At 40.4% G+C, this 12,470-nt stretch overlaps 1 protein-coding gene across 6 annotated transcripts in view; it reads right to left on the minus strand.

Annotated features, from left to right (window-relative positions):
* The window catches only part of LPAR4 (lysophosphatidic acid receptor 4), a 77,087-nt gene that overhangs the window by 8,601 nt on the left and 56,016 nt on the right, over positions 1–12,470 (minus strand). For 4 of the 6 annotated variants that reach the window (XM_039489375.1, XM_039489373.1, XM_039489370.1 and 1 more), the window contains exon 2: positions 7,954–10,050. In XM_039489375.1, coding sequence (XP_039345309.1) covers positions 8,856–9,905 — 1,050 coding nt within the window. In that variant the 5' untranslated portion in view covers positions 9,906–10,050 and the 3' untranslated portion in view covers positions 7,954–8,855. Of the gene's footprint in view, positions 1–4,465; positions 4,623–7,953; positions 10,051–11,738; positions 11,816–12,470 lie in introns of those variants that run through there. The other 2 variants (XM_039489372.1, XR_005584908.1) reach the window with 2 other exon arrangements.

Raw genomic sequence — 12,470 nt, forward strand, 5'->3', positions numbered from 1 at the left:
GAGGCAACACAAAATCACCCAATTCTCCCTTCAACCTTTAGTTTAGTGATAGAGCATAGCCAAGGGGGCCCCAATGAGAACTTTCCAGCCAGTACTGCTGTAGAGTGTAATATGGCTACTGCTTACTAGTGAACAGCTACGCTACATAACATAGGACAGGAAGTGAAAAGTATCTGATGATATTGTACAGGAAGCTTTTAGAAAGGGGGGATGAAATTGCCAAAACTGGGATTAATTTTGGCTTGCAGAATATCTGAGAGCAAATGAAGATCATGGATCTATTTGTCATCCAAATTTATTCAGGGATCTATTTTACTTTCTGGTTGGATTACAAAACCAGTTCGTTGTGAATGTTACTTGAGATTTAAAATTTAAGTCACATGGCATAGTTGAGATAAGTCAGATGGTGATTACCATGTAGGAAGGGTTGTCCCTACATCAGATATTTCTGCAGTTTTCCTTCCCTTTCTAAGCTGTGAACACCTTGTGTGAGAGACTGGGAATCTTTGGGATGAGTGCATGCAAAAATGGAATTCTGATGGTGCCCTGCAAATGTAAAATGCAAAACCCTGCCAACATTAGAACTATGTGCTGATTGGTAAATGTCCCCAAGTGACCAGGATAGTAAAAGGAACATTCAGCGGGTTTCAAACTTTATTCTGTTGCAAGTATTGATATGCATATACAAACTTGGCAAGAAAAAAACTGTAGGGTTACTTGAATACTATAGGCCAACTCTATTTTCCAGTTCAGTTCTGTGGTGGGTTGGTATGATGGGATGTATGATAGGCCCTTTGAGATTCAGAGGGGTTTTGCTTATTTGGGTTGTAAGCATCCTACACCAGCTGGTCCGCCGGAAACATCCTCCAACACTTCTGCACCTCCTGTGGAGCTATATCCAGGATCAGCAGAGCTTAAGAAGTTGGTTTATTTGGCAAGTGTCAATCCTGCCAATTCATCAAGCACGAGGTAAGGAAGGGGGTTGACTGTTACATATAGAACAGGAGGACTCTTCTCCAAATAGGAATGCAGAGGGAGGGCTTTACCTGTGCTCACATTCTTGCTTCTTATGATTTGATAAGGAAAAAGGCACCTGAATTTGATTCTAGAAAAAAGTCCTTATTGCAAAGCTCATCTTTTTGATCAGGTGATTGAAAATGTAGGGAATTGTTTGAAGGGCAACATGACTTCTAGCTTGTAAATCGCCTGGTTTGCTGATGATGGATTATATGAAATTGTACTGCTGCACTTTAGTTACTGTTGAGTATTAATTTTGTTGTATTTTTAAACCCTATATCAAAGTCATTATGAGTATATACTTAAGTTCTCTTCTTTAGGGGTGGTTTTTGTAAATCTAAATACTTACATGCTCAAGCCTTGCAGAATTAGGGCCAGGAGGTTTAGCACCTGACTTTGAAAAATCATACCTGACATCACTAATCCCCAGAGATCTTATTTCTTCTGGCCATATGAAGTCTGACAGGGGAGGTTACGTTTTATCAATATTATGAAGCTGCAAAGACATGATCAACTGAAAAGTTATCGTTCTGACACCAGTAAATAAGTGCAGGGATTTGGTTGTCTTTCACCAGTGTTCCTTTGGCAGAAGTTGAATTTAATGTGCCTCAGTTTATGTATAAGAGTATCATCCAGACAAAGACACTCTTGTAAAAGGCAACACTGGAATGATCTCAGTAGCTAGGTTCTGATTTCACTGATTTTTCACTGAACAATGAGATTCTCTGGTGAGCATTCTCTCTCTGGTAGTCTTATTGCAGCTAATATGAATTTAGCAAAATGAAATAGTTCAGAAACACCGTTTATTCCTAGATGACTTGATCACAGAAGTTGACATAGGTTTCAAGTGCAATGCCTGGGACTCAGATTCCCTAGGGAAGAGCTACTCAGGGTCAATCTTTGCTTTAGGGTCGGACATTTTTCTGCTAGCTCACTTTTCAAAGAGAACATATGCAAAATGCTGACTTTGGGTAACACGTTACATCCAATTTCTGGAAGAGTCTTCAGAATTCATTGAACAATAGAATCCAGTCTTCAGGCCAGGTCTGTGCCAATGTTCCACTTGAAATCAATTAAAAGGCCAAGAACTAAAATAGTGGCTGTTGGAGGAATCACCAACCATCATTATGGAGCAATCCTCTCTTTCTGGTTTACATAGTGGTATTGACAGGCTCCACAGGAAACATCACCCAGCAATTCATCAAAAATAGGGAGTAGAAGGAGTGAAATGGGGAAACCAGAGATCCATTTTTCCCCGGGGGAAAAAATTAATGTGTTATACAAGTGATGACAAAATGGTACTCTGGTCTTCAGACACACTGCTGTGGTCCTTTAGTGTAGTATGTGTTTGATTCTACTGTCCTCTGCCAGACAGCCAGCTGGGAATTAAAGGAAATAAACTACATCAAATGAGTTCTCTCTGGCAACCACTCTGGATGTGTCATCATCTGATGCCGACTTTCAGAAATGGTTTAATGAATAAGAGCAACATCAAAGGAAGTGTTGCTTGGTCCTGGAGACCTAAGGCAAATGAAGTGCTACCACAAAAAAAAGACTTGGGTATTTATATAAAACAACAAGATGAGAATGACCAGATTCCCATGCTAATGCTCTCCAGGAAATTCTGCTTGCATGATGGACCTTGTTTTTTCAAATGGTTTATAGAAAAGCTTCAGTTTAAATGTTGTTCTGGTTAATCTGTATGGGATTAGGCCTTTAATCTTAATCAAAATAAATACTCCCTATGTGCATTCATATTAATTTATTTTGCCGAATATATTCTCACTTTTTTTCCTCAAACTGTGTTCCATCTTCATTATGCAAATATAATGAACACCGCAAAAAAATCAAGATGCTAAATAAAATTATATACAATATTTACATGTTTATAGTCAAAATTCCACAGACACAAGTGCTAATGCAAAATTTTTCTTGGCGTCTTTGGGAAAACTTGCGCTACCTAATCCTGAAGAGGAAACCAGCTACTTTCCTTCTTACATTCATATATTTTACATCAGTTAGTACTGTTAGTGCATCTTGCATCTAATATGATAAGGGTGAAGTTTAAAGATTCATAAAGAGAACTGCATGTAGCATTAAGTTTAATAAATATTATTTCAACCGGTGTTCTACTCTGGAAAAAACCACCGGAAGCTTATAAAAATGTTAAGGGCTAGTCTACACTGGCAACGCTAAAGTGCTGCTGTTGCTCTCCCAGTGCTGCAAAAAAAACCCAACCTCCACGAAGGGCATAGCTCCCAGTGCTGGGAGTGCGGCTCCCAGCGCAGGTGCACTGTCTACACTGGTGCATTACAGCGCTGAAACTTGCGCTCATGAGGGTGTTTTTTCACCCCCCGAGCAAGAAAGTTGCAGCGCTGTAAATTGCCAGTGTAGACAAGCCCTCAGATACCAACTAGTTGTTTTTCACTTTTCAGGTCTTGAGTGCATCATTTTAAGTACAGTGATCTCAGCTAAAACAACTCCAGTACTCATCCCCTCGTTCAGCAAGCGGGTACACTTGGCACTTACAGCCCTGGTTCTGAGAAGTGCATCCGAGTCCCAATTCCCAGTTCTGAGTAGCTCTCTATTAGAGGGCTCTGTCAGGTCTCAGGGCAGTGTATGGTAGTTCAAATTACAGCTGTTTCCAATCTGGAGAAAAGGAGGGTTTCCATTTCCAAAGGGATTAGGCCTTTAATCTTAATCAAAATAAATACTCCCCTCCTACTTGATCAATGGAAACCAACATCTCATACCCCATGAACAGATCATTGCTTTGACATGAGTTCTTGAAGTGAACTATGGACCACACATCCCTTCAGATGCAGCAAAGCCTTTGTATTTGCCGGTTCCTAAGATACTAAATATATAGCTAGGTCCTGATCTGATTACCTCACTAGTCATTCTTTATTCTGTAAACATTTGGGGCACTGTGTGGCCCACAGAAACTTCTTGAGAGCAGTCACTGTTACCTATTGTCATTTCCTGTCCTGAGATGGCACTTCCCCCGGGAAGTGGCTGTCTCCTTCCTAAATTTATAGCAATTGAGCCCATTGGGAATGACAGAGGAGTTACTGAGGAGAAGCCAAATTGGGACAGCATGGCTGGTGCCTCCCCAGTGTGCTGGCTGGGGATAAGGACCCATATTGCTGAAAATATGCCCCTCTTTAAAGGTTGTGGAGGGAAGGAGGAAATTCCCCGCTGGTGGGGAAGCCCTTCAACGGCTACAGCCCACTGCCTTTAGATGTGTAATGAGAGTAGGCTTTCTAACTTCCGTTGTTCCTGAAGCAGTGTAGTATGAGAGGCCCCTAAGAATGTTATTGGGATTATTAGAGATGCTTAGGGGTTGGAGTCCCTCTCCACAAAATCTGAGAGGAAGGTATGGCTAATAGGGTATAGTGGTACTCATGGGGTAGAGAACTTACTTTCATGTATCAGCTGTGTAACTCACCTGTGGTGTGGGTGCTTTTCACCCTTCTTCCTTATTCACCAAGCCAGCATGGCCTCTGGGTACCTTGACCCAATGTACAGATTCTCTATGTGACCTTCTGGTGCCTGTCTGCTCTTGAAGGCTGTTTAAAATTTGGTCTGGATAGTCTCCCTTCATTCTGCAAAGCCAATGAAAACTTACCCCCATCAGATAAATACACACCTTTCTTCTGCTATGAAAGTAGCTCTGTCTTGCGAACTACCACATAAAATGTGGTCCCACCGCTGCACATAATGGCCTTAATATAATCAACCTCTTTAGAAATTCACAACATTACTATCCAAAACCCTTAGATGAGATTCGTATGGCATTTTACATAGATATGCATATATACACAAGTGGAAGATATTCTTCGCACATCAGTGTTTGCAAATGCTCCAGCTTAGCACCGGAGTTAAAGAAAGATTAAGTGGCCCAAAATTATGTAGTAAGCTATAGTTTAGTGATTCGCAGAAGTGACATTTGTAAAAAGGAAAAGCTGGTTGCGAATAGATGGAATCCTTGATTACGTTTATTGCTTGAGTCCTGTCTCTCACAGGTTCAGCTAGATGAGAACATCAACTTCCTTAATTTGTTTCTTGCATCTAAATTAATGTTTCTGTTTTGTGCTATTGGTTAACAGAAGCCCTTTGTTGGCTGGAGTGGTGTGTGTGTGTGTGTATGGGGGAGGAGGCGCGGAAGGGAAGAGGGAGAGGACCCAGCTGCAAGTTATCCAGGCAAACGGAATCCACTTTTTCATTTGCCACCAGAGTTCCTTCCAGCCTTGCTTACTAGCATCTGAAAAATTATTTTCCTCCCTTTCAATGCATAATTGGTTTCTTAGATACAAACCATACAGACATTTACTTGGTATACCTGACCTAGAAAAAAAATCAGTCAAAAATATGTCCTCCTAGATGTCAGTCAGCATATGATCTCCATATAACTTATAACGTATTAAATTACAAAATAATGAATCTTTTCAGTTAGCATTTTGGCACACGATGATAGTATTACATTTTATGTGAGAGTATCAACCACAGCTCTCACCCCATAAAACTGCAAACAGAAATTTGTAAGCATTGGCACTAGTTTCACTTAGAAAAAGACAACCATTATACTAGCATTACAGTTAAGCTATGCATGTACAGGCTGGATGGTATCCAGTCACATACAGTTCTTTCCCTCCTCTTTTAACATTTCCTTAAGAAGGCTAGACAGTGGTTTCTAGGTTTTTTTAAAAAAGTCTTGCAAATTTAACTAGTAAAAGCAGAGAGTTGAGTAGAGCATGAGGTTTCCCAAGATCATTTGTAACAAGATATTCCTTTGTAGTCAACTTTGACACAGTGGGCCAAATTCTGTTCTCACCAATGAAACTCCCTTGCCTTCATTAGCTGAGAACAGATTTTGGCCTAAGAACATCCCAACTACCCCCACATAATTCAAGAATCATGCTTATTGCATGAAAGTAGAAAAAAGATTTAATGAACAGAGCATCAGAAGCTGAAAATCAAAGCTTTCCATTAAGAGTGAGCTGGCATCTAGACAGACGTTTCCATTTTCTCTTTTGTAAGACTGAAATAATAATATAAATGTACCCTGCCTCTGAGATCTGAGCTTACTTGTTTACCTTGTTTTTCCTTACTCAGTGGAAAAGGGCTTGATTAAAAGTTTAGAAATGCATCATTAATTCAGTAATCTAGCTTCCAACAATAACCCTTTCCCTTTTCATTCCTTGTTCCCTCCCATACACAAAGTTCTGTCTCCCCAGTACATGCAATTTTCAGGTATCAACATTCAAGAGCCATTAATGGGGGGAGGAAGGGCGCGCGGAAAGCTGGAATACCTACTGTAAAGGCGTGCCAGACTTGTTATTGATTTGACAGACCCGACTGCTTCCTTGTCAGTGCCCAGGTGTGAAAGATAGTTTGCCACAAACAAATCTCTCTTGCCACATCTTGGATTTTGATCTGAAGCGATGGAAGCAGCTTCTCTGAAATGCATACGACTTATGGCAAGTGTTGAAACAGGTTGATCACCCAAAGGAAATAGAGATTGCAGAAATCCTTGTAAATGGTACAGTGCAGGTGTAGATTGAGGGGGGAATGGAATGGGGACTTTTCTTTCACTTGGCATAAGACTCAAATGGCTGTATTGAATTACAGGAACAAACTGCTCCTCGAGCGCACATGTTCCTATAGAAGTCCAAGCATTTTGTTGAAGGGGGAGCAAAACAATCTGGTTAAAATTGGATGCATGTTTTGTACTTGATGGTGGTTTTGGTGATGCAAAACAGGCATGGTGTCTGGTTGCTGAGCAAACCCTGCAACTTTATAAAATGCCAGCTAATTCATTTTATCATTTGAGTTGCCTGTATTTCTCAAAGCATCAATGAGTTCACCAGGGCAATGCTGGTGTACCCTGCTCCGCCACCTGTTCCAGCTATTGACTTACACCTCCAGGTGGCTAGAATCCTTTCTCCTTGTTGTCATGTTTTCTTTCTTGTCTGGAAATGCTGACTGCCCATTGTTGCCCTGACACTTATGCGGCAGTAAATCCCAGTATGAAAGGTTAGTTTCTAGTCAAGATGGCAATAACGCAAAGCCAAGCTATCAAGGTTTGGCCACTCTATCATTTTGACTGTGAGACTGTGTATCGGGAATTTAGCATATCGGCATTCTGTACCTGAGGGCCAGAAGTCAGGTGCTGTAGTTATTTAAGAGCTAAAATATGTTGAACTACAAGATCTTTCTGTGTCTTGCTCAGTGTATGGCTGTTTCTCTTTCATTCAAAACAATGGCAGTGCTAAATTATTCTTTTCAAAGTGAATTTTTTTTTGCAATCCACTTAGTAAGTAAGGATTTAAACTCCAACCATTTCAAGACGTAATTAGACTTAATGGTTGCTTGAAATGTCACAGGAGACTCAACATGTGAGAATTAAAACAAATGGTTAAATGGAAGTCTCTCTCTTCAGTTCATTGTGGTCTCACTGTCTTTATCCCTGATAGCTCTGAATTAGAAAAAGACTTATACCATCAGCCAGAAAATATGTATTCTTAATGCTATTAAGAGAGTTGCTGGAGCAAGAACTTTGTGGGATCAGATCCTTTCTTTGAGCTGACTGTGCTGGGTAAGGACTGGTCCTGTACTTTGCAGTAACATCACGGGCTGTAGAAACACCAGTCTTAACAATGCTGCAATATGCTTTTTCTTTTATCTACAGTTGGTGTTTAATACAGTGCTAAAATCAATTGAAAGCTAACTTAATCATGCAGCTCAAAAGAATACAGCAGCTTGCAGGTGACTTTGTATATCAAAGTCCTGTAATTATTTGCTCTTTCCTATTAGTACAACAAACAACCATTTCCTGCATTCTGTAAGAGAACTAATTAAACTCCAAACCAACCCATACCTACTCTCATTTAAAAAGAACCCCGTAGCTAGTAAACCCAGAATATACACTCATAGTAAAGCAGAAAGTTTTTATTATATGTTTGAAAGAAAACATACACATGTGTGAAATTGACTTAACATATCCTGTATTTTCAGAAGGCAGGAAAAAATTGACTGAGATTTCTAAAGTAAGATAAAGTTTTTATATTTCCCGATTGGTCCCATGTTTCATCCTAGCAAAACATACCAAATGTTGGCATCGTTCAATGCAAGAATCTGCTCCATTCTCTCCATAAATAATCTCCAGAGAGCGATCTACCTGGACTTGCATATCTTGAGTTCTCAAAATTGAGAAACCTGTTATCTGATGGGCTTATCTACACATGGAGAAATCTCCGATTAACTCCACGTGTGGACACTTTGAAAGCTAAATTCAAGTGAGTTAAGCTAAATAGGAACAAGGCACTCTTATTCTGGAATAAGAATATCCATATGTGGCGTGAACAAGGGTGAAAGTAATATTAAACACTTACTAGTATGGGGGCCTGGCTCCGGGCCCGCGGAAGGGGCGGGGCTGGGGGTCAGCCTCCCCCAGCCAGCCCATCTTCGCTGCCTGGCCCGTGCCGCCTGGGGCTCCAGAGGCGATTTAAAAGGGCTCGGGGCTCTGGCCACTGACGCGGTAGCGGTGGCCAGGAGCCCCAGGCCCTTTTAAATCACCGGCCCCGGGCCAGCTGCCTCTTTTGCCCGTCCTGTTGGTGGCCCTGCCGATAGGGTCCTTTCTAGCAGGGCTGCTGACGGGGGGGCAAAAGGGGCAGTGACATTAAAGCACTGCCATGGCAGTGCTTTAAGGTCGGCTGCATATGGGCTGGTACCGGCTTCTTAAAGGTACACCATATCAGCCCGTACCAGCCTACTTTCATCCCTGGGAGTGAATCAGGGATAATTAATCAGGAATAACTCTGTATGTAGACAAGCCATTAGAAATGTGATTCAGCAGTTGGATCACCTCCATTTGTAATAGCTTGGTCATTCACTTCCTCCTGTATTGCAGGCAGTGCAGTCTTCATTGTTAGAGGTGTTTCAGTCTTGGAAATGGAGTCCATTTGTATTTGGGGGTGTATATTGAAAGACTTTTGAAAAGATTCTGATGTGAAGTAGTAAATGAAGGGGTCAAAGCAGCAATTCATTGTTGCAATGCATAATGTGATTGGGTACATTGTCCTAGCAAATCGCTCCAAAGAGCAGTTTGCTATGGCTTGAGATCGCACAAGAGCATATAAGAAAAGTATGGAATTGTAGGGCACAAAGCAGACTACAAAAATGGCCACATGCACAATAATCATCTTTAGTACTTTCATTTTGTTTGTCCCAATCTGAGATAATGTAGCAGGTTTCCGGAGAGTCCTCAGAACCAGTGAAGAGCATGTGAGGTTGATTAGCAAAGGAATTATGAATCCTACCACTTCAATAAATATAGTGATCTTAGACAAATAGGTCTTCCAAACAATTTTGGAAAAACCCTCAAAGCAGGTTGTGCTAGTGTTGGAGACGTTGGTTGTGGAGAATAATGAGGCTAAAATTCCTCCACTGAGGACTAGTATCCAGACTCCTGCACACACAATGGCTGAATTTCTCCTTGTCCGAATGGTACGAGATCTGAATGGGTAGACAATAGCCAGGAAACGGTTGACACTAATGCAGGTGAGGAACAGCATACTGCCATATATGTTGGTGAGAAATGCAGTCCCTGAAATCTTGCAAAGAGTGTCCCCAAAAGGCCAGTGCCTGTTGAAATTATAAAATATTTTAAAAGGCAAAGTGAATACAAAGAGCAAGTCAGAGACGGCAAGGTTTGTCATGAAAATAGTTGTCTCGCTTCGCATTTTCATTCGACAGCAGAAAACAAACAAAGAGGCACAGTTTGTGATCAAGCCAAGGATGAATACCACGCTGTATACGGCCCCATACAGGTTGTATTTAAAGGAATCATCTGTCAAACAGGTATGATTATTGCTGTGGTTTCCCATTCCAGGTCTGTGACGTGTTTTTGGAGCCCTTCAAAGCTGAATTCAGTGGCATCCATAAAATAAGTTAGTGAGCGCACTCTTCCTTAAGAATTCTAATGTTGTGGCTTGAAGCTCTGGTGCCTCATATGTGTGATGTCCTGTCATCCTGAGGAAGACACAAACAGTCAGTTCTACAACCCAACTATCATTTAAAGTTTCTGTACATGAAAACACACAGCCCCTTTTCCCCACCACCACCACTTTCACACATTATGGAGCATATTCTTACCTCTATAGATGTTCAGGTTTTTTTAAATGTTTATCAGGTACATTTTCTTAAAGATACCTATCTATGGGACGTATCATGGAGTAGATATCTTTATTTTATTTTAGAAATGTTGTGATAATGGTAGTATTTGGCTTACAATATATTTTCTTATATACTAAACCAAGAAATATGAAATGATCTGGAAATACATCAGGAGGGAGAGTTTGTCACAAAGGCCAGTTAAGCATCCAGATTCTTACTGAAAGTCTATAGGAGTTGGGTGCCTAATTTACATTTGTGCCTTGAATGGGATTGCCAATCCTCCAGGATTGGCCTGGAGTCTCCTGGAATCGGCATCAATCTCCCCGTGACTATTGAAAGCAATCCGGGAGATTTTAATAGGATATTTTAAGAAAATGACATTACGTCATGTTGGGTGGGGAGGGAAATCTCCCAGAATAGCTTCAGTCAGAGTTGGCAACTTCTTGAAATAAATCTCCCCCTAAAATCTTAAATAGGAATGGACCATCAGTTTGGGGAAACAAAAACCTAACCCTAATACATCACCCATAGCTAGAACCAAAAAAGATTCTGAAATGTTCAGATAAGCTCTTGGAGGTATGCAGAGAATGGAAATTCCATTTTGTGAAGGATTTTGACATTTGTCATTTTTCCGATTAGGAACGAAATCCCAACATTTTGAAATTCTCTGTGAAAGAAAATTCTGAAAAATATTTAGTTACAAGTTGAAACATTTTGTTTTGATTTGCATTTGTTTAAAAAAATTCAATTATACTTAAATAACTGAAACAGTCATTTTAAAAAATCAAAACATTTCATTCTGAAAAGGCCAAAAGGGACATTCTGAAATTGTTTGGAACTCTCTTTTTTTCTCAAACAAGATTTTGGCAAAAACATGATTTCATGAAGTGTGTTGATGATTAAACTGTATTCCTTAGAAAAGGGTTCTAGTGAAGCTTTTCTAAAAAGCTCCTTTTTCACTTCTGGTCTTTGACTAGGATCAGAACAGGAAGTATTGGAAATACCATAGAAAATCTGGTCTCATGAGACTTCCAACCCAATATAGCAGGCTCTAGAGATTTGGATAGTTCTGATAAGCATTTGGTTTTTTACACTTATTGGAACTAAATACACCTCTACCCCGATACAACGCAAACTGATATAACACAAATTCGGATATAACGCGGTAAAACTGCGCTCGGGGGGGAGAAGCAGGGCTGCGCGTTTCAGTGGATCAAAGCAAGTTCAATATAACGCGGTTTCACCTATAAAGCGGTAAGATTTTTTGGCTCCTGAGGACAGCGTTATATCGGGGTAGAGGTGTACTTGGAACCCTTTTGAGGTACCCTCATTAACTGTTCTATCTTGAGTCTATTTTTAAGGCCTGTGCAAAGAAGCAATCAGAAAGTTTCTCAGATTAGGAAGAGAATAATTTTTTGGGCATGACTGTATCGCTGGGGAAAGTGGAACAAGGTCAGACAACTGCAGGAGGAGCGTCTGCACTGTAAAATATAGGAAACCAAATAGAGAATGTAAAGCTTGTTTCTTGTGATCTAACAACTGACCTGGTAGATAAAACTATAGAGCATTTTTGACAGATGGAACCACTAGTTTGTAGTTGGAGCTGCATCAAAAAGAGATCCTGTGGCAATATAGATTAAATAGCAAATTTTAGGTGGTATTGGATACATTACGATTATCTGAAATAATTGAAAACACTTTTGAAATTAGAATATGTAAGCAAACAACTAATTGAAATGAAGCATGGATTGAATCAGGATAATTGGATGCATATTGTCTAACTAGTAAAATCAAGTGTTTTCTGTATTGTATTCCCAGTGGGGAAAAGTTACATTCTCAGACAATATTTCTTGCATGCAAGTTATCTGTAAGCCAAGTGTAAAATGTCCAGTGCTCAAAACTTTACTAAAATTTACTCTACTACAGTGAAAAGAACAGCAACTTCTCATTTTCCTCATCACAAAACTTCACCAAATGACAGACATGAATTCTGGCCCAATCTAGGAGTGACCAGAAAACTGTACATGTATGGTAGGCACTGCAAAAGCAGTATTATGTGCCAGTTTTCTAATCAGTGCCCTGTCTTGTCCCTTAGAGAGTATTCCTGTTAAGAGCACCAATCTGAGTATAAGTAGGTGTATAGGGGTTGGTGTGAAGTCAGATCAGATGGACCATGGCCCTGATCTCTAAGCCTTACCTTGGAACTGCATCTGTGTCACAGAGGGCTTACACAACAGCCTCTCTCTAAGTTCTGGAGGAGCCAGGATTGGGGCAAA

This window comes from Mauremys reevesii, linkage group 9 (assembly GCF_016161935.1).
Source record: "Mauremys reevesii isolate NIE-2019 linkage group 9, ASM1616193v1, whole genome shotgun sequence".
In the NCBI taxonomy this organism is placed as follows: Eukaryota; Metazoa; Chordata; order Testudines; family Geoemydidae; genus Mauremys; species Mauremys reevesii.